The following is a 20212-nucleotide window of genomic DNA, read 5'->3' as shown; positions in this document are numbered from 1 at the left end:
AGACTAGATGAATTTGGACTAATCATCTGTATTTTTTTCGATGTATATCTGAGGTACTGAGTACTCCGTAGTTTGTAGTTGTACGGAGTATAGATGGCTGGGTGAAGAACCTTGGAAGTGAACCAGCCCCATGTTGGTCCGTGCACGATGCTTCACCGCGATTTTGATTCGCTCCACTTGTTGCACCGACAGTTCATCAGCGCTGTGAATCACATTTTTCACTGTCGCATTTTTCCAGCAGATCGTGTACATCTCATCTAACCCCTATCACACAGATTCTATCCGATACTCAACACCAAAGAGGAGAATAAGGTGAGGTTAAGCGCCACAGGTCAAGTTGAGATCCACTGGGGGCCTTTCCCGGGTACAAGATCCACGGGTCAGCTCCGTTGTTTACTCCCCCCCAAACAAACCCATAACATTGCATTCTCTCTGACTTACAACTAACACTTACCCTCCCCATACCTCCCCCCTTCCAATCATTACATTCCTTTCATCCCACATGGTTCACTCTGGCTATCCAAATTAATTGCCCACCATGTTCAAAGCCCTGATGGGCGGGGGCCGCTCGTCGTCCTCATCCGACGTTCGCAGCAGCTCCAAGAGCAGCCGGCGCAAGTCCGAAAAACCCGACAAGTCCGACACAAGATCGATCTCAAGTCGCAAGTCCTCACGGGGTGACGACCGTGACCGCGGCCTGGGTGATTTGTCGTCTTACTCGCCATCGACTTCCCGCAGTAAGCGTGGCCCACCTAGCATTGCCGGCGAATCTATCGCATCAACCTATGTAACCGCCGAGCCAGAAGCCATTGATGACTCCGATCGCTATTATATTGAACGCACAGCAAAACGCAGAGACAGTGAACGGGAAAGCAAGAGTTCTCGTCGGCGCGACCAGGACCGATCCGACAGTCCAGAGCGTGAAAAGAGAAGGAGCCGCCGGGGAACACAAGATACTCTGGACGATGACTTGGATCGGGAACGCGAGCGTCGCGAGCGTCGCCGCACTCAGTCAGGGGATCCGTATGTGCCCCCGATCTCCACAAGCATGCCGCCTAGCGCCCCCGGCGCGCAGTTTGCCGCCGAGATTGGCGCCCCGGGATTCTCGCAATTTCCCATGCAGTACGACGCTGGAATTCCATCTGCAGACCATTCGCCGGCGCATGAAGTTCCGTACGACCCACACGTGCAGCAACAATTTCCCGGCCAATTCCCAGAGCAAGTCGCTGGGCCGTATCGGCCGCCTAACCCTGCTGGCGCTGCGGCAGACTACTATGGTGACCAAGGCCAGTCTGTTGAGCATCAGCCCGGTATTCGACCGGCTCCCCCAAGTGTGCTTCCGAACACCCAGGCACACTTGATGGCAGCATCTCCATCGGCTAACCCACCCCCAGAGCCCAGTAGTTTGGGTGAGACTGGTGCAGCGGCGGCCTATTTCGACGATGACTTCCATGCTCCAGTACAGGAAGGTCAGCCGCCAGCAGTGTCTTCATCTAGGCCCCCGAAACCGTCGAAGCCGTCGAAGCCGTCGAAGCCTTCTTCATCGGGAGTTCTTCCTGCTGCCGCTGTCGGAGCTGCCGCTTATGGTATTGGTGGTATGATGTCTCATTCTGAGTCGCATTCCCCTCCGCAGCACACTACTTCATATGCGCAGCAGGGCCAGCCAGTGGTACAGGGCCAGCCAATGACATACAACCAGCCAATGGAATATGATCAGCCGATTGCAAGCAGTAGCTACCAGCCTCCTTCCAAGCCGTCCCACTCTCATAGCTTCAGCGAAGGTGCCGGTATTGCGGCTGCAGGCGCTGCAACGGGGTACATGGTGGGTCATCACCATCACTCCTCGAGCCCCGAGCACGCACCACAATACGCTTTCCAACACCAAGAGCAATATTCTCAAACTGGTGGTATACAAGGTATGCAACCATATGCCCCTGGCCATAATAATGCTTTGTATGCCGCAGGCGCGGGAGGATATGCTGCTCAAGCTGCCTACAACCCGGGTTTCTATCCTCATGGACCCAGCGCGCTAGCTTTCCAAGAGCGTCAGCGTGGCCCCATGGGAAGATTCGTTGATTTCTGGCGTGACCCCGAGGCCGTTGGAAGATTCGAGGATTACACAGAATCTATCGGTGTGTGTAAATACTGTTTCCAACCTGGCACGAGCTCCGTCGATGCCCCTCGCAAGCATCATTATCACAGGCGCCGCCGAAACTCCCCCGATCGACGGAGCAGTGGTAGTTCCAGAATCAGTAAGGTCAGCCGATACAACTCCTCCGAAGATGAAAGCCGCCGACGCCCAAAGTCCAAAAAATCTTCCTCGTGGCTGCCTGGCATGCTAGCCGGTTATGCGACCAAATCGCTCTTCTCAAGCAAGGAGTTTGACGATTCTTATAGCATCCGCTCCGGTCGAGTGGCCTCATCTCACGGGGAAGAAGACGACCGAAGGAGCCATACCTCTCGTGGTGTGACCCGTCGTTCTGGCCGTAGTCCTCAAAGAGACCATTATGCAGGCTCGAAGCATGCATCTCAATCTGGATATTCTCGGCACACACGTTCCCGATCGCGGTCTTCCTCTCGATCTGGCCGGCATTCGTATTTGAAGGAGGCTGCACTCGGTGCCGCAGTGGGTGGGGCTGCGCTAGCTGTTGCAAAGTCCCGTAACCGCTCCCGCTCCCGCAGTCGTTCTCCTGAAAGACGACAACAACGAAAGGATTCATCCTCATCATCATCCTTTGTCCATCTTCCCAGGCCCGCCAAGAAGTCCATCGTTGGTGGTATCGGTTCTTTCTTCACTGCTTCTTCCGAGAACAGAAAGGAACGTCGCACCAAGAAGCGGAGTGGCTTCTTCTCTTTCAAGAGTGGCTCTTCATCGTCTTCATTGGACAATGATCTTGCCTTCGGAGATGGGTTCTCGAAGAAGTTCTCCAAGTCCAAGAAGAAGGGCAAGAAGGGTAAAGATGTTGATGCTGCTTTGGTAGAGCTTAGCGACACGGCAACCCGTTTGGCCGGCTCCTCGCCCCACGGTCCCGGGCGCAGCACAGGCCAGATGTATACACCTCGACCTCGACGGTCCAACTACGCCCACTCTACCACACAGGATGAAGAATGGGTCGATGCCGAGTCGGAGGACTTGTCTTCTTCAAGTGTTAGCTCTGCACTCGCGTTTGGAGGAAGCAGCGTTGACTCTTCCTCCGACTCCGCCAGTAGCAAATGGGGCTGGAGGTGGGGAAGTAAGAAGAGGAAGGACAAGCGGTCGAGTGCTACAAATGCCGCTCTGGTAGCCGGCGCTGGCGCTATTGGAGCCGCTGCAATCTCTTCTGCTCGTCACCGTGATAGCGACCCGCCAAGTAGGTCTGGGAGCCTGCAGCAAGTTTACCCAATGCCTACTTCCGACCCTTCTCGCTTCGATGTTGCAAAGATGTCCCCATCTGTATCTGGCGGGGAACCAACCCTCATCCGCCCGGGACCTATTCCCCTTCAGCAGCCTCAGCCTTTCACGCCTGTCTCCCAATCTGTGTACACTACCCAGGGAGCTGTTCCGGGGCCCATTCCCGCGTATAGCGCCCCGGCAGTCCCGCCGCTTTTCGCTAATGAAGTTGAGCACTACGACTCGCAGTTTCAAATTACTCGTGATGCAGCATGGGCACCAGAAGCGTCAACATACGCCGACCGCCGCAAACCCCGACGCAGTGATTCCTCTCCTGTTTTCCCCACCCAGGAAACTGCTTCCAGCCTCAAGCGCCGGTTCACTGCTAAGGAGCAAGGCTCCGTGCAATTTCACTTGACGGAAGAGCAAGCAGAGAGGGAACGCCACCTTATTCGCCGTGACAAGAACTATCGGGATGAAGTTGCTGATCAGCCGGTTCAACTGATTGACCGAGAGGAAGAGCTGGCCCTCCAGGAAACTGAGCGACGAGAGCGCCGCCGAAAGGAGCGAGACGATGAGGAGCGCCGGTATGCGGGCGAGAGAGAAAAATACTCCTCATCCTGGGTTGGTGCAGCAGCAGCCGGAGTTGTAGGCGCCGCCGCTGCCAGCACTATTCTCTCGCGCAAGACAGACGATGACGAAGCCTCTCAAGCTAGCCAGCGATACAATGAGCGCCGAGAGAAACGCCGCGCCGAGCGGAAGCGCGACACTGATACAATCGCGGATAGTTCGATCGTGTCGCGGTTCGAGCCCACTCAACCTATTGATGAAGAAGTGACTACGGTGGAACACCGCGAAGACCAGAAGAAAGAGTCTCCTCGATCTCCCCGTCCAGCACAGATTTACGACAATTACGCAGAATTTTATGCCCCTGAGGAATTACGACACAGCCCAGATGTTCACGATCGCAGCAGCGGCTCCCCTAATATGCCAACCATCGTGGAGGTAGAGCCTGCTAGCGAACGACGTACACATGAGGAGCCTGAACCGACAGAGGTAGACTACTCATACGAACCCTATCAACACGTGGACCGCCTTCCATGGCCAGTCCCTGGGCTCAATCTCATTGAGCCAACTCCTCCTCATAGCGCGAACGGTGGTTCCGTTCGCGACGTTACGTCCCCAACGCCCCCTGTAAATAAATCTTATGATACCCAGCCTCGCGAACGACCAACCGGCTCCCGGGTCTCCTGGGGCGAACATGAAACTCACGAATACGAGATCCCCTCTTCTTCTGAACAGGACCCTCTTGAGCATGACATTTCCCCTATCGAAATTTCTGCGAAGGATGTTCCTCTCCCTGCATCCGAGATATCCCAATCCAAGGGTATTCCCAGCACGTCGGAGTACGGCGCCGATATTGAATTTGCTGCTACAATCGCTGCTGCGACGGCCGCAGCTGGATTTGATCCCTCTCTGATCACAGATGACCCATCCTACCACACCCGCACTTCCCCTCCTGGGTCGGAGGATGAACACACATTTACCTCACCCTGGTCTGCATCAGCTCGGAAGGAACCCCACGGCTTCGTCGAGGGCGAGATCGAAGAAATTGACCCCAAGTCTACCAAGGTTATGACCTCCGCCCCCGAGCACGTGGCCCAGGACAAGGATGAGCTTTTCTTCGACGAGCCAGAATCCTTCTCCAGAGATCGGGACATCTCCTCAGGACGCCGTGACAAGGCCTCGATTGCTCAGGAGGTCATCGAGCAGCTAAATGGCAAATACGGCAAGCGCGATCGTACTGCTTCGCCTGAAAAAGACGTAGATGCCTTCTCGATGCCCGGTGGCTTTGATACAGCCGAATCTAGAGACTTGCCTGACGCCAGATCCGTGGTCTCAGCGCCGGCGCCTGTTGCCATGGACCCAGAAACTCCGACCAAGTCCAAGTCTAAGAAGTCGAGCCGGAGTGGCGATGCCTTTGATATCCCCGAGTTCCAAGAGCGGGAACTCGCCGAGTCTCCTGATTTGAAGGATGAGACGTCGAAGTCCCGCAAGTCCCGGCGCAGCGGCGATGACTTTGAGATTTACGAGTCACGGGAGGTGTCTCCATCTCGGGATGAATCCTATTCAGTTATCTCCGCTCCCGTATCGAAGGGCGAGACATCCAAGTCTAAGTCCAGGAAGTCCAGGAGGAGTGGCGATGACTTCGGCATTGCTGAATACCCAGAGTCCGTGGTTCCCGAGTCTCGTGATGATTCTTTCTCCGTTATTTCTGCTCCTGTTTCCAAGGACGAGACATCCAAGTCCAAGTCCCGCAAATCTCGACGGAGCGGTGACGACTTCGAAATCTACGAGTCACGCGAACCGTCCGAATCTAGGCATGACACCCGCTCGATTACATCTAGTCCTGCCGGCAAAGAGTACGAGTCATCTAAGCCAGGGAGATCGACACGCAGTGGAGATGACTACGATATCCCTAGATCGCGAGAGATCTCCGAGTTTCACGACGACAACCGGTCAGTCTTCTCTGCACCTGTCTCGAAAGATGAGACCAGCAAATCTCGCCGGTCTCGACGCAGCGGAGATGACTTCGATATCTCCCGATCACGGGATGTATCCGAGTCTCGTGATGAGTCTCGTTCTGTTGTCTCTGAATCAGCTAAGTCTAGAAAGTCTCGTCGCAGCGGCGATGATTTTGATCCACGTCGCGATGCTGAAGCCGCTCCTGACAACGCGGAAGGTGGCGAGGAGAAGAAGAGACGCCGCAAGCGTCGATCTAAGCATGAAAGTGACACCTTCTCTGTTGATGACGATGCTCGCTCCGCTATTACGGACATTGGAGATGACAAGTCTGAGCGTCGCAAGCATCGCCACCGTTCATCTCGAGAAGCCGAATTTGATGACAATGCCTCTATGATCTCTTCTCCAGCTCGGATTGACGAATCCCGCGAGAAGCGCCGAGGCAAGGACGAGAAAGAAAAGAGCGGTGGCTTTTTGAGAAGTATCTTTGGCTCACAAGTCTCGGCTCCAGCTGAGCGTGTTCGATCTGGCCATTCTCGCTCTTCCTCGTTGGATAAGCGCTCATCCCGCGAAGCCATATCTGAAGCTGGTGTGAATGATGAACGCCGTCGCCATAAGAAGCGTTCTTCCAAGCACCGCAGCTCCAGCAATGGGGATGAATTCGATCGTTACATGTCGGATAAGGAGAAGGGTACCCAGGATGACACGAATCTGGAGGAGTATAGGTCCAGTAGACAGCAGAAGGAAGAGCGGCGACGTCATCGGTACGAGGAAATCGTGGATTCAGGGAGGAAACGGGAATCTGAGAAGGTATAGCATCTGAACTTTTCTTTTTACTTACTCATGTTGTGATTTTTGGTTGTACACTTTATTGTCCCATATAGTTTCCCGTTTTTGCTGGTTGATCTGACTAGCTTTTGCACGAAAACCACAAAACCCGAACAAAAAAAGAATTGTACTAAGCTTTTATTGGTTTTATTCCATGTGCAGGACGGATATAGTGACAACTTCGACGATCAATCATTTTTAAGGAAGCACCCTGAAATCCTAGCCTCTGAGCGCGAAGATTATGGTGCTTCGTGGCTTCCAGCATCAGCAGGTAGCGCAGCTGTTTTCGCTGCGGCATCAGGACTCAATGAGATCCCGCAGCAGAGGCCCCGGAGTCAATCCACTTCTCCCCCAGCCACAGAGAAGACACTCGACCTGACCCCGAAGTCTCTGAGCCGCCCCGCTTCACCTGAAACAAGCCACGCCCAGGGGTCCCGATCCCCCAAGCAACGCCGACACTCCGTGGCCAAGTCCACCAACGAGTCGCCTACAGCCGTGCCTCTCCACTTCCGCCGGCCCCCAACTTCCCCGGGCCTCTCCCGGGCAGTCCCCGTTGAACAACCCGCCCCCATCGCCTCTCCAGGCTCGCCAAGCCAACAACGCAGCCGCCGGCCCGGGTCAGTCGAGTTCCGAAACTCGCGTGAAATCCGCCCTCTATGGCTCGTCGAGCGCCACAGTTTGACCAAGGGCGAGCCCGAGACCGAGGAGCCTTTGCCATCGCTCCCATCCAGCAAGACCTCCTCCCGTGCCCCATCAATGGACAACCTAAAGTCCCTCCATAATGACGACGGCCTTAAGAGCTGGGAGCATGTGGATCTAAGCCAATCAATTGTGGAGAACCAGCGGCCGACAGGTTTGACAATTTCAACTGACCAAGCGAACGAAAGCCATGATAGAGACCTTGATCTCCTCGGCTCGCAACAGGCCACGCCTACCGCTGAACATTTCCAGGATTCAGAGTCCAGGAAGGAAAAGCGCAGATACGAATTCCACTCACCTTCTGAGCTCCTGCAGGACCCCGCTGTTCTGGACGAGTTGCCCCCTTCGCCTACGCTGGACGCTTTGCCTTCTGCAGAGGGCTCCATGGTTGGGGTTGGCTCTAGGGAGCAAGAAACGCAACGTGCACTTGACGCTCTCGAGGGCGTGTCCCACTCTCAGCCCGAGCCGAAAACCCCGACCCAAGAACATAATTCGTTCTTCAGTGGCGTTGCGGACTTCGCCAAGGGCGCTGGCTTTGCCGGTATTGTCGATGCAGCTGCCATTGCCGCTGCCAGGGAGCATGATAAGTCTCGCTCCTTGCCTGCAGATGAACCCGCCAAGGCCCATGGCTTCAGCGATATTGTAGATGAAGCAGTTGCTGCTGGCACCTCCTCTCACGACCATGACAAGGCACTTGTCGATGAGGAGGCGCCCGGTGAGCCCGTTACTGCCATCGAAGATAATTACCCCGCTGGGCCCGAGCCTTTGCACCAAGAGATGGAGACCGCCAAGGAATTTGTTCCTGAATCGACTGAACAGCCTGTTGAGTCTTCTGATATTCAACCTCAGCCCGAGACAGAAGTCGACCCCGATGAGGGCGCGGCCACCCAGTCTTCTAAGAAGAAAAACAAGAAGAAGAAGGGCAAGAAGAACCAGGCCCAAGATGCCGATCTGGGAACCCCCAAAGAACCCCTCGCGCAGGAAGATTTGTCCAAGGAGTTGGCGCAGGACCCTGCTGTGGAGGTCCCCGAGGTTGGAAATCTTTCATCTGAGCCTGTTGAGGCATCCCGCGAGCTTGGACCTGAGATCGTGGTTGATGAGCCTGTGGTCGAAGCTGCTCCTGTTCAGTCCGCTCCGACCGAGAGCGCTCCTGTTGAGCCCGGGATCGCTGTTCTTGAGCAACCTGAGGCTGAGCCTATCGAGGCCTCTCGAGAGATTGAGATTGAGCCCTTGGCTGCAGCAACTCAAGAACCAGAAGCTGTTACCACTCTTGAACCTGAGCCTACAGAGGTGGTGCCCAGTGAAACCGAACAGGTCGAGGACACTGCATCATCGACTAAAAAGGCTAAGCGTGACAAGAAGAAGCAGAAGAAGAAATCTAAAAACGCACCTACTTCTGAAGAACCTGCAGATGATGCGGTCGCTGCTCAGCTCGAGGATGATATTTCTGCCTCCAAGGAGGTTGAGGGCCAGCAAGAAGACACAGCACCTGCGCCTGCCGAAGAAATTGTGGCTGCGCCCTTGCCCGAGGATATTGCTACTTCTACTGAACCCCTCGAGAGCATCTCTGACCAGGCTGCGATCCTATCTGCTGCCACCGATGTAGAGCAAGATCAAAGCCAGGAGCAATCCGGAGAGCTGGCTGAGCCCGTGGGACAGGTATCTAGTGAAGAATCCGTTCTACCTGTTTCCGAAGATCTCAGTCTACCCGTGGAGGAACAGCAGACCCCTGAGCCTACTTTCACTGATGCCAATGAAACCTCAATTACCGATGCCACTCAACCAGAAACGGAAGAAGTATCCCGCAGCCTGGAGGAGATTGAGAAGCCAACTGAAGATTCTACCCCAGAGGCACCCCTCAATGACACCACGCCTGAAATTACTGAAACACCCAAAGAAGACACTGAAGGGGAAGACAACTTCCAAGAGGCTGTCGAAGAACAAGTTTCGCAGCCCGCCGAAGAAAAGGAGCCTGCACCGGAGCCTCCCATGGAAGTGGCTGCAGATGCCCCCGCAGAGGGGTCGGAGACAAAGGCGGAGAAGCGGAAAAACAAGAAAAAGAAGAATCGCAAATCCGCTGCTGTGGAAGAGACTCAGATTTCCGCTGAAACGCCCGCTCCTGAGATTGAATCGCCAGAAATTCACGATCCCGAACCTGAGCAATCAGCTGTTGTCCAACCTGTGGATACCCAATCCCCTCCAATTGGCGGTGAAGCCTTACTTACTGATCTTGAATATCTTGAACAGCCTACCAAGGATGTCGAGCAACCCCTCCAAACCACCATTGAGGAGCCTGCAGCTACCCAAGAGCAGGAGCAAGTTCCATTGGAGATCGCTGTGCATGCAACACCCGTCGTGACCGAGCCAGTGGACCTCGCGGGGCTATCTGATGAACTGTCACAGCCAGCTGTCATCGATGTCCAGTCTAATGCTGAACTCCCGGATCCCGCTGAGGAGGCTTCTCGCGAAATCTCAGAGCCTTCTGCTGGTGAGACTCAACCCGAAGCTGAAGTTCAAGCTGAACCTCAACTTGAAGTTGAAGCCGAGCCTGAAGCCGCCTTGACTACTGCTCAGAAGAAGAAGGCCAAGAAGAACAAGAAGAAGGGCAAGCAGACCGAAAGTTCCATTCTTGAAGACGAGAAGCCTGCTGAGTTTATCTCGCCGGCACCTGAAATCGAGACTGCCGCTAAGGATATGGCCAAGGAAGCCCCTCTTGCCACTGAAGACGTATCGGTGGATGCGCCTGCACAAGAACGCGAGATGGAGCGGCCCGCCGAGGTCGAACAATCGCTCCAGCCCGAGCAAACTTCTGAGGCCGTGCCACCCCAGGAAGGCGCTTCTCCTGAGCCTCTGCCAGAACAAACAACAGAGGTAATAGAGTCGGAGGCACTCAAAGAAGAGCCAATCGCATCAGAGGAGCAACCCAAGGTCGGAGAATCTCCTGCCGAGCCAGAGGTCCCTATGACCGCCGCGGAGAGAAAGAAGGCCAAGAAGGCGAAAAAGAAGCAGCAAAAGGAGCAGGAAGAGAGCACTGGCTCTGTTGCTGAAGATATCAAGTCCGTTGACGCTGAGACTGCGCCCGAAGCCGAATCCGCTGAGCCAAGCAAGGATATTGCCTCTACCGCGGAAATTGATGATGTTGCTCCAGCGGACCTCTCCGTGCCGGTGTCTTCCGAGCCTGCTGAGGCAGCACAGGATGTTGTACCTACATCTACAACCGAGTTTGAGGCAGCTCCAGTTACCGAAAAGACTCTTCTGCCAACCGAGACTGAGACTCTGGAGCAAACGAAAGACATCGAGCCCCCAGTCAAAGATGCTGCCCCATCATCTGAGATTGTGGCCACCGAAGTTATCGCCGATGTCCTACCTGCATCGGAAGAAGCAACTGCTCCTGCCAATGCGCCCCGAGACCTTGACCAACGGGACGATATCGTTAAGGTGGACGAGCCAAAGAGCGAGGATGTGGCTCCAACGCCCACCGAGGAACCTTCGGTTGATGCTGCAGAGACCGATGCCTCCAAAACAAAAGAACAATCTCCCGAATCTGAGGTTCCAGTAACTGCCGCCGAGAGGAAGAAGGCCAAGAAAAACAAGAAGAAGCAGCAGAAGCAAGAGTCTGTGCAGCTTGATGAGCAGCCCAAGCCTGAGGCTGAGCCTACTTCTACCGAGGAAAAGAGCGTCGAACAGTCTGATGATATTTGGCTCAAGAGTGAGGCTACACCTACCGCAGAAGCTGTTGCGGGTGTTGATGAGTCCACAGAACCTGGGGCAGTCCGTGATCTTGAAGCCGAGACTAAGCCTACAGAGGAACAAGGCCAGGATGTGCCAATTGTCGACTCCGAAATTGCTCCCGAGGCACTCGCAAACGAGGCTATCCCTACCCCAGAGATTGCCGACCAAGCCATTGATGTTCAAGATGTGGACAAAGAAACTGCACAAGAGCCTATGGTTGAGGTTGCTTCCACAGAAGAATCCCAGGAAGAAAAGCTTGATACAACCGTCAGCGACGAGCCTGTCTTAGATAAGTCTCTCGATGACAAGCCCACAGAGCCTACACCAGACCCAACTGTGGAGGAAACTGAACCTACGGAATCCACAGCAAGTCCAGAGGTGGAGCAGGCTGAAGATGAACAGGCGGTAACTTCTTCCAAGTCGAAGAAGAAGAAGAATAAGAAGAAGCGCCAATCAGTTGCCCCTGAAGAGGAGCAGCCTTCACCTGCTGAGGAGGAGTCCAAGATCGTCCCCGCCGAGGAAGAGATTAAGCCTACACCTGCCGAAGAGGAGCCTGCACCTGTGCCTGCTGAGGTTGAATCTACAGAACTCGCGCCATCTCAAGAGCTCGAACAGCCTCCTCTCGAGAAAGATGCGGAGGCTCCCATTGTTACAGAAGAGACGCCCAAGGCTGAAGAGAGCACGCAGCCAGATACCCCTACCGATGTACCTGCCGCCGAGGCTGCTGGAGAGGCATCAATGACTCCCGCTCAGAAGCGGAAGGCCAAGAAAGACAAGAAAAAGCGCCAATCTGTTGCTGCTGAACAGGAACAGCCTACACCTGTCGAGGAAGAGGCTAAGCCTGCGCCCGCCGAGGAAGAGATTAAGCTTACACCCGCCGAAGAGGAGCCTGCACCTGTGCCTGCGGAGGTTGAATCCAACGAACCCGCACTATCCCAAGAGCCCGAACAGCCTGCTCCCGAGCAAAGCTCGGAGTCTCCTATTGTGACGGAAGGGGCGCCTAAGGCCGAAGAGACCACGCAGCAGGATGCCTCTGCTAATGCTGCCGCCATCGAGGCCGTCGAGGAGGCATCAATGACTCCTGCTCAGAAGCGGAAGGCCAAGAAAGACAAGAAAAAGCGCCAATCTGTTGCTGCTGAACAGGAGCAGCCTACACCTGCTGAGGAGTCCAAGGCTGTCCCCGCCGAGGCTAAGCTTACGCCCGCTGAGGAAGAGGTTAAGCTTGCACTCGCCGAAGAGGAACCTACACCTATGCCTACTGAGGGTGAATCTACTGAGTCCGCGCCATCGCAAGAGCTTGAACACGCTTCTGTCAATCAAGAAGCGGAAACTCCTATTGTGACGGGAGAGGAGCCGAAGGCCGAAGAACCTTCTCCGGAGGAGACTACACAGGTAGAGGTCCCTGCCGATACACCCGCCATCGAAGCAGCTCAAGAGGCCTCGATGACTCCTGCTCAGAAGCGAAAGGCCAAGAAAGATAAGAAAAAGCGCCAATCCGTTGTTGCCGAAGAGGAACAGCCTGTGCCTGTTGAGGAGTCCGAGCCCGAACCAGCCGATGAAGACGTCAGACCTGCACAAGCGGAAGAGGTGCCCATATCTGAATCCGTTCGTGAAGAGCCCACTGAGCCAATTTTGACCCAAGAAGCCGAACAGCCCACGGTCGGGGAAGATGCGGGGGCTCCCATTGTGACGGAAGAAGAAGAAGCGCCTAAGGCCGAAAACCCCTCTCTGGAAGAGAGCACGCAGATAGAGGCACCTGCTGATGCAGCCGCTATCGAGGTCGCCGAGGAGGCATCAATGACTCCTGCCCAGAAGCGGAAGGCTAAGAAAGATAAGAAAAAGCGTCAATCAGTCGTCGCTGAACAGGAGGAACCCGCGTCTGCTGAGGAGCCTAAGCCTGAATCCCCTCAGCAAGAGCCCGTTGAGCCTGAGTTGACCCAGGAAACTGAACAGCCGACTGTTGACAAAGATGCCCAGACTCCTATTATGGCGGAAGAAGAAGTGCCCAAGGCCGAAGAACAAGAACCCTCTCTCGAAGAGGCCACTCAACGGGATGCCCCTGCTGATGCAGCTGCTACCAAGACTGCGGAGGAGGAGGATGAGGCAATGACTCCCGCCCAGAAAAAGCAGGCCAAGAAAGACAAGAAAAAGCAACGCAAATCTGTTGCTTTTGACGACAATGCCACTCCGAGCGAAGAGCCCAAGGCAGAGCAGGATTTATCTGCGCCCGAAGATAAGGTTGAATCCCAGGATGTTCCGGCTGACTTGGTTATCGCCGACGAATCAGCCAAAGAATTACCAGTGACGGAAGAAGTTGCCGAGCCTTCTACTGAAGGGGAAGTCTCGGAAAAGACTGAAGAGCCCGCTTCCTCTGAACAAAGCAAGGAGATCGCCGAGGATAAGCCGACCTCAGCTGCTGCGCCCGATGCCCTCATCCCTGCTGAAGTCGAGGATCCAAAGTCCACGGCGGAGTTGCCAGAGCAACCGGAACGAGATGCTCAGACTCCCTCAGAGCCTCAGTCGCCGAGTGCACAAGAGCCTGAAGTTCCCTTGACTGCGGCGCAGAAGAAGAAGGCGAAGAAGAACAAGAAGAAGGGCAAATCCGTGGACTTGGCCGAAAACGCCCCTGCTGCTACAGACGCAGCGCAGGAATCTGAGCCCATTGTTCAAACTTCCCCCGATACTCCTGCTGAGAAGCTGCAGTTGCAAGATACTCTAGCTTCTGAGCCAGCACAACCCGCAGACGGCCTTGAGCAAGAAAATACAACCGAACCTGAGGCTCCCAAGCCCGAGGAACTCGAGACAACAGAAACCGTATCTGACGATGTGCCAAAAGAGGAAATTCCTGACGCCAAGGATACCGACGAAGCTCCAGCCACCGAGGCGATTGTCGATGCTGAACCAACTCCCTCCCAGGAAGCAGAGGCCATTGCCTCTTCTCCTGCCGAGACGACTGAAGAAGCTGGTATGTCAGCCAAGGAGCGACGCAAAGCTGCCAAGAAAGCGAAGAAACGCCAGTCCAAGAATGTCGACGCCGACAACGACGCCGCAACATCCGAGCCTGCTACACCCATTGAAGCGGCCAAGACCGTCGAAAAGGTCCTCACCTCTACGGACACAGACGCCCCTGGACTCTCAGCCATACCGGCGTCCTCGCCTGCGGAACATGACGGTAAAGAACATCAGTCCCACGACATAGAAACTTACGACGCCACGGCGCAAAATACGGCCTCGACTGATAAATACATGTCTTCGCAGGTAGAGCAGACGCCGATAGAGAGTCCTTTTTTAGATTATCCTCCCCAGCCCGTGCTTAAGCGTTCAGTTGATTCCGGCGAGTTGGTGGAGGTAAATGCTGTGCAGGAGGGTGATGTTGCCCCTACTGCACAGAAGCGAGAGGGGGAGTTGGCTGAGCCTACACCTCTTGAGGAAATGAAAACAGTTGATGATGGTGAGATTGTTGAGGAGAAGCCGTCTGTGCCGGAAGCAGACGATTTCTCCGTGGAGAAGGATGTTGAGAATAAAGATGTTGAAGAGACGCCTGTGGATGTTCCAATTGATACTGTTCCTGAGGCACAGACACAAGGATCTCTCGTGGAGGAGGAGGCTTCTGAGACAGCTGTGTCGAAGAAGCAGAAGAAGAAAAACAAGAAGAAAAACAAAAAACAAGAGGAGGAAGCCGCAGCACCTGAGCCTGAAACCTCTACTGCGGAGGACAAGGAGCAGCCTGAAGCTGCGCCTTTGGTTGTGGCCGAGCCCAAGCCGGAGGTGAAAGAAATCACCGAGCCTGAGCCCATTGCTGAGGCCGAACCATTGCCAGTTCTAGAGAAGCAATCGGCCGATCACCCACAGGACGTTGAAGAGACTACCGCTGTGCAGACAACTGAAGATATTGATGACATTAAGGATATCAGTGTCCCAGAAGCAGAGGCTGTACTGGTGCCAATTCCAGAAAAGCAACCGGCGGAACTCCCACAGGGCATTGAAGAGACTGTCGCTGTTGAAACAACCGAGGATATTGATGACACTAAGGAGATCAGGGTCCCAGAAGCCGAGCCCGTTGCTCTTCCTACCGAAGAGACCACACAGTCAGAGGCCCTTACCGGTGCAGCCGCCACCGAGGCTGCCGAAGAGGCATCATTGACTCCTGCTCAGAAGCGGAAAGCCAAGAAAGACAAGAAGAAGCAACGCCAATCAATTCTTCCTCAAGAACCCGAAGCTGAGCTCCAGCCTGAGGAACAGACAGCACCCGAGGCGGCTGAAACTTCTGTCCAAGAGGTTGAGATTGTAACGGAGTCAGCGCCTGCCGAAATTATCACTCAAGATGAGGCTGTTACTAGTGCAGACGAGCCTACAGTGCAGCCTATTGATGTCACCGAGGAGGCCGCTAAGGATCTTGTGACTCCTTCTGAAGACACTGAACAGCATGTTCCGAGTCAAGAAATCAAAAGCGGAGAGCGTTCTCTTGAACTTCCTTCCGCTGAATCGAATGTCGAGGAAGGAGACAAGCCAGCCGAGCAAGCTGCGGAAACCCCGGCCGAGGTTCTAGGTGACGAGCAACCTAGCGAACAAGCGCCGCCTGAAGCCGCTTTTGAGTCAGAAGGGGAATCGGCGACTGTTCCCAAGAAGATGAGCAAGAAGGAGAAGAAGAAGAAGGCGGCAGCGGCAGCCGCCGCCGCCGCCGCCACTGCTGCTGCCCTTCTCGAGGAAGAAAAACTCGTCGAGTCACAACCTGAACCCGAGCAGCACTCGACTATCACTCCTCAAGCTCTAGAGGAAGTGGTAGAGCAACCTATCGTTCCAGAGCCGCAGCCTTCAGAGACTGAGGACAAACCTCAACCTGAGGAAGAAAAGAGTCTAGACGAAACAACAGAACTGACAACTTCTGAGCTGAAAGAGGACGTCCTGGAGCAGCCTGTTGAGGTTCTCGATTCTACAGAGCGCCTCGAATCCGAGGTCAAGCCGGAGGAGTCTACAAAAGAGCTAGCCGAGGAGCCAGCTGCGGTCGATACTATTACTCGGAAAGCGTCAAAGAAAGACAAGAAAAAGGCCAAGAAGCAAGCCAAACAAGAAGTAATTGAGCCAGCTTCTCTGGTCGAGGAGCATGTTCCTACCACCGAGCTTGCCATTGCAGACGCTCCTGAACCGAAGCCGACTTCTGAGGAAATGCCAACGGAGATTGTTCCCGAGCCTGAGTCCATTGCCCGGGAAGAAATCCAGGAGGCTCTCAATTCTGAGCTCGAAAGCATTGAAGCCCCCGCTCTTGAGGGGTTTGGCATCGTATCGGAAGACAAGCAACCTTCAGAAAGCGAGAAAAATGAAGCAGTCGTCTCTCTGGACACACTCCATACGCCCTCACCTGCGGAACCCACTGACCAAGCTACCAACTGTGAGCCCCTTGTCCGCCAGGATCCTGCTGAGAAGAACGTACAGGAAGATGAAGCTCAGGTTGGGGCCGACGCACGGGACCTTGGGAAAACAGCTGACCTCGAGCCCGTCGAGGGCTCTGTTGAAGATGGACCCGGAGAGCCTAAAGTGATGCCGGCTCTGTCCAAAAAGATGTCAAAGAAGGACAAGCGCAAGGCCAAGAAGAATGGCGGCATCACTGAAGAAGTCTCGACTCAACAACAAGAAGAGCTTCAGGCTGACGTGACTGAGTTGCCCACGGAATCGGAGATCCGGCCGACAGAGCCTGCCATGGAGCAGGAAATTCCCGAAACTGAAGATGCTGCTGAACCTCAACCTACATTGGAGCGAGAGCTGCCAGTGGAATCTCCCCTTGCGATCGAGGATCAGCCTATATTTGCCCCAGATGTTCAGGTTGAGCCTACGCACCCCGATGAAGAGCCCGTTAGCGAGGAGATCTCTCTTTCACGCAAGGCCTCGAAGAAAAAGGCCAAGAAGGCCCAGAAGGCTAACAAATCCTTGGATACTGAGCGGGCTGAAAACGCCATCGATGCGGATCAGCATGCTAACATTGTGCCGTTCGAAGAGGACCAATCCAAGGCACAGGATCCAGGAGTGCCAGACGAGAAGTCGTCCCATGACGAAGAAGACTGGCCGGCAATTGACTGGCAGGCCAAGTTTGAAGAGTCCCAGCGATTGAAGGAAGTGAACTCTGACCCTGAGCCGGAAATTCCACCTCCCGAGCCGGACATTATTAGCGAATTTATTGATTCTTCATTTCCCGAAGTTTCGCAAAATGTAAACGAAGCTGCGGGGGAAGATACTTGGGCCTTATCGAGGAAAAAAGACACGAAGAAGCCCAAGAAGAACAAGAAGAAGTCACAGCAAGCTCCTCCGGAAGTTGAGGAGCCTTCACTGGAACCCTTGAACGACAAAGAGATCGAGCCGCCTGCTCGAACAACCACCCCCGGTGGATCTAAGATTGCCAACTTGTTTCCCGGCCTCGAGCGTGCTGGATTCCGGCGATCAGCTTTGGACCAGCAAACACCGTCGCTAAAAGATAGTGCTGAGGAAGAGACAACAGCGGACTTGGAAGCGAATCGCGATATCGCGATGCCTGTCTCGGAAGCACCCCTAGCGGCCACTGAAACCAAAGAAATTGCCGATGATTTCACCTCGGGGCTGCCTAGCAGCCTCGAAAGACAAATTGAGTCTACAATCTCGGAGCTGAAAGCTCACTCCGAAACCCCGACTGCTAGAGAGGATGACTCAATCAGAGAGCCAGAACTTCCGATGTATGGCGAAAAGCCCTTGGGTGCGCCCTTGTCATTGTCAACGGAGCCCTCCAATGAGCGAACTCGTGCCGAGGAACCTTCTTCTCCTACGCGCCTTCCACCCCCAGAGGAAGCCGGAGCAGAACTGTGTCAACTACGCCGATCACCATCAATCCATGGACGACACCAGCATACACCCAGAACATGGAGTTTGGACGAACCATCTCTCCCGGCTCTTGCCCCATCCCCTCCCCGGTCGCTCTTCGGACCGACTGACGAATATGTGCGACCCCGGACTCCGCTGGATACAATTGCGGAACAAGAACCACATGGCCAGGGAACCATGGCTCGTCGCGGGACGCCCCGCCTGGAGATGAAGCCCGAGCATGTCTTACCTCGACCTCAGACACCCGTCCGGAAATTTACAGACAATGCCTTTGACCGAGAAGCCTGGCCTACAGAAAACGAAAAGGGCGAGGATTTCAAAGAAATTCAAAAAACGCCTGAGCAAGGGATTCTGAAACCCAGCACCAGCAGTGGAAAATTACGTCGTACAAATCGCAGTATTAGTGGTGATCTGCGGGCGGCTAGTCGAGCGCTAGATCCCCAGCCTTCGAATCTCGATCTTGATCAGCTCCCGTCTTCCTCCTCTTATGACCCCGTCACCGACAAGGGCAAGCGTCCGCTGCGAAACATGTCGGATGTTTATGTAAGTTGTTAATTTATTCTTTCTATTTGCAATTGTTTATGGTTGTTTTGTTTTTGTTTACTAACTTTCCGTAGGAGGGATGGGGTGAAACGCCCAACTCCCCACGGTCGCCCAGCCGACCGCCTAGTGTCCGCCGCCGTCGCAGCATGCAACACTTGCAAGACATCGAAACCCGCCTCGACCAGCTCATCTCTGAAAACCGTCTACTGATTGCCGCCCGCGATGAAGCCGAACATAAGCTTCGGAATACCAGCGTCGCTCGTCGAAAAAGCGACCGTGCCCTCAACACCCGCGACGGCGATCTGCGCGATCGGGAATCGGAGGTGGAACAATTGAAGAACTCGGTGGAATGGCTGCAGAAGGAGATGGCTCGTATGACCCAGGAGAATGAGGGGCTGACTGCATCCAACTCTGCTCTCGCCGCCGCCCACGCAGCCGAGGTCAACACCGTACGCGAGTCGTCCACACGCGAACTTGTCGAGCTGCAGTCGCAACACAGTCAACTCTCGTCCCAGATGGAAGATCGAGTTCGACAAGAGATTGAATCGGCTCTTGCACAGAAAGACATTGAATTGCGCCGTCTGCGTACCGAACTTGAGGAGGCTCGCGACAAGGTCAAGGAGCTCCAACAACAGATCGCAGCCTCGGTACATGACAATGCCCTTGTATTCCGCGATGAAGAGTACTTCGAGGCTGCCTGCCAGAAGCTGTGTGGCCATGTCCAATCCTGGGTCGTGCGCTTCTCCAAGCACAGTGATAAGCGTCGCTGCCGCCCACTGAGTGAGTTGCAGGACGAAAAGATCGCTGACCGTTTCGATAATGCCCTCCTCGACGGCTCCGATCCCGATGCCTATCTATCTGATCGTGTCCGCCGCCGTGATGTATTCATGTCGGTGGTCATGACGATGGTTTGGGAATACATCTTCACACGTTATCTCTTCGGCATGGACCGGGAGCAACGTCAAAAGCTCAAGTCTCTTGAGAAACAATTGGGCGAGGTTGGCCCAACCCGTGCTGTGCATCGCTGGCGAGCCACCACTCTCACACTGCTGTCCCGGCGACCAGCTTTTGCTGCGCAACGTGAGAGTGATACGGAGGCTGTTACGCTGGAGATCTTCCAAACCCTATCGCGGATCCTCCCTCCTCCATCTCATGTTGAATCCCAGCTCCTGGACAACCTCCGCAAGATCATGCGGGTAGCAGTCAGCCTGTCCTTGGAGATGCGTACCCAGCTGGCTGAATTCATCATGCTGCCACCTCTGCAGCCTGAATACGATACCAATGGCGACCTTGCACGCCAGGTGTACTTCAACGCAGCTCTGATGAATGAGCGCAGTGGTCTGACAAACGACAATGGCGAGCTCGAAGCTCAACAATCTATTGTGCGCATTGTGCTCTTTCCTCTCGTTGTCAAAAAGGGCAATGATGTGGGCGAGGGTGAGGACGAGGATGTCGTCTGCCCCGCCCAGGTCCTCATTGCCCGCCCCAGCAAAGACAAGAAAGTATCAAGGATGATGAGCGGTGATCGCATGTCCATTGATGCTACCAGATCTGTCCACAGCATTGCTCAAAGTATTGCTCACAGTGTAGCACCTTCATCTATGATGGACATGAGCAATGTGATCTGAGGCGTCACACTCTGATCACGATTGCTCCCATCTTCAACATGCA

At 54.7% G+C, this 20212-nt stretch overlaps 1 protein-coding gene across 1 annotated transcript; it reads left to right on the top strand.

Annotated features, from left to right (window-relative positions):
• Positions 1-538: 538 nt before the first annotated feature.
• On the top strand, positions 539-20169 carry lah (involucrin repeat protein; the record flags this gene model as incomplete). Its single annotated transcript, XM_056893595.1, has 3 exons — positions 539-6703; positions 6884-18541; positions 18616-20169. The coding sequence occupies 3 exons, from the start codon at positions 539-541 to the stop codon at positions 20167-20169; spliced, it is 19377 nt and encodes a 6458-aa protein (XP_056758590.1).
• Between the last annotated feature and the right edge of the window lie 43 nt (positions 20170-20212).

This window comes from Penicillium hordei (assembly GCF_028827395.1).
Source record: "Penicillium hordei strain IBT 12815 chromosome Unknown utg000001l_segment0_segment0, whole genome shotgun sequence".
NCBI classification, from domain to species: Eukaryota; Fungi; Ascomycota; class Eurotiomycetes; order Eurotiales; family Aspergillaceae; genus Penicillium; species Penicillium hordei.
The sequence above is the reverse complement of the archived record's forward strand: the minus strand, read 5'-3'. Positions and strand labels throughout refer to the sequence as shown.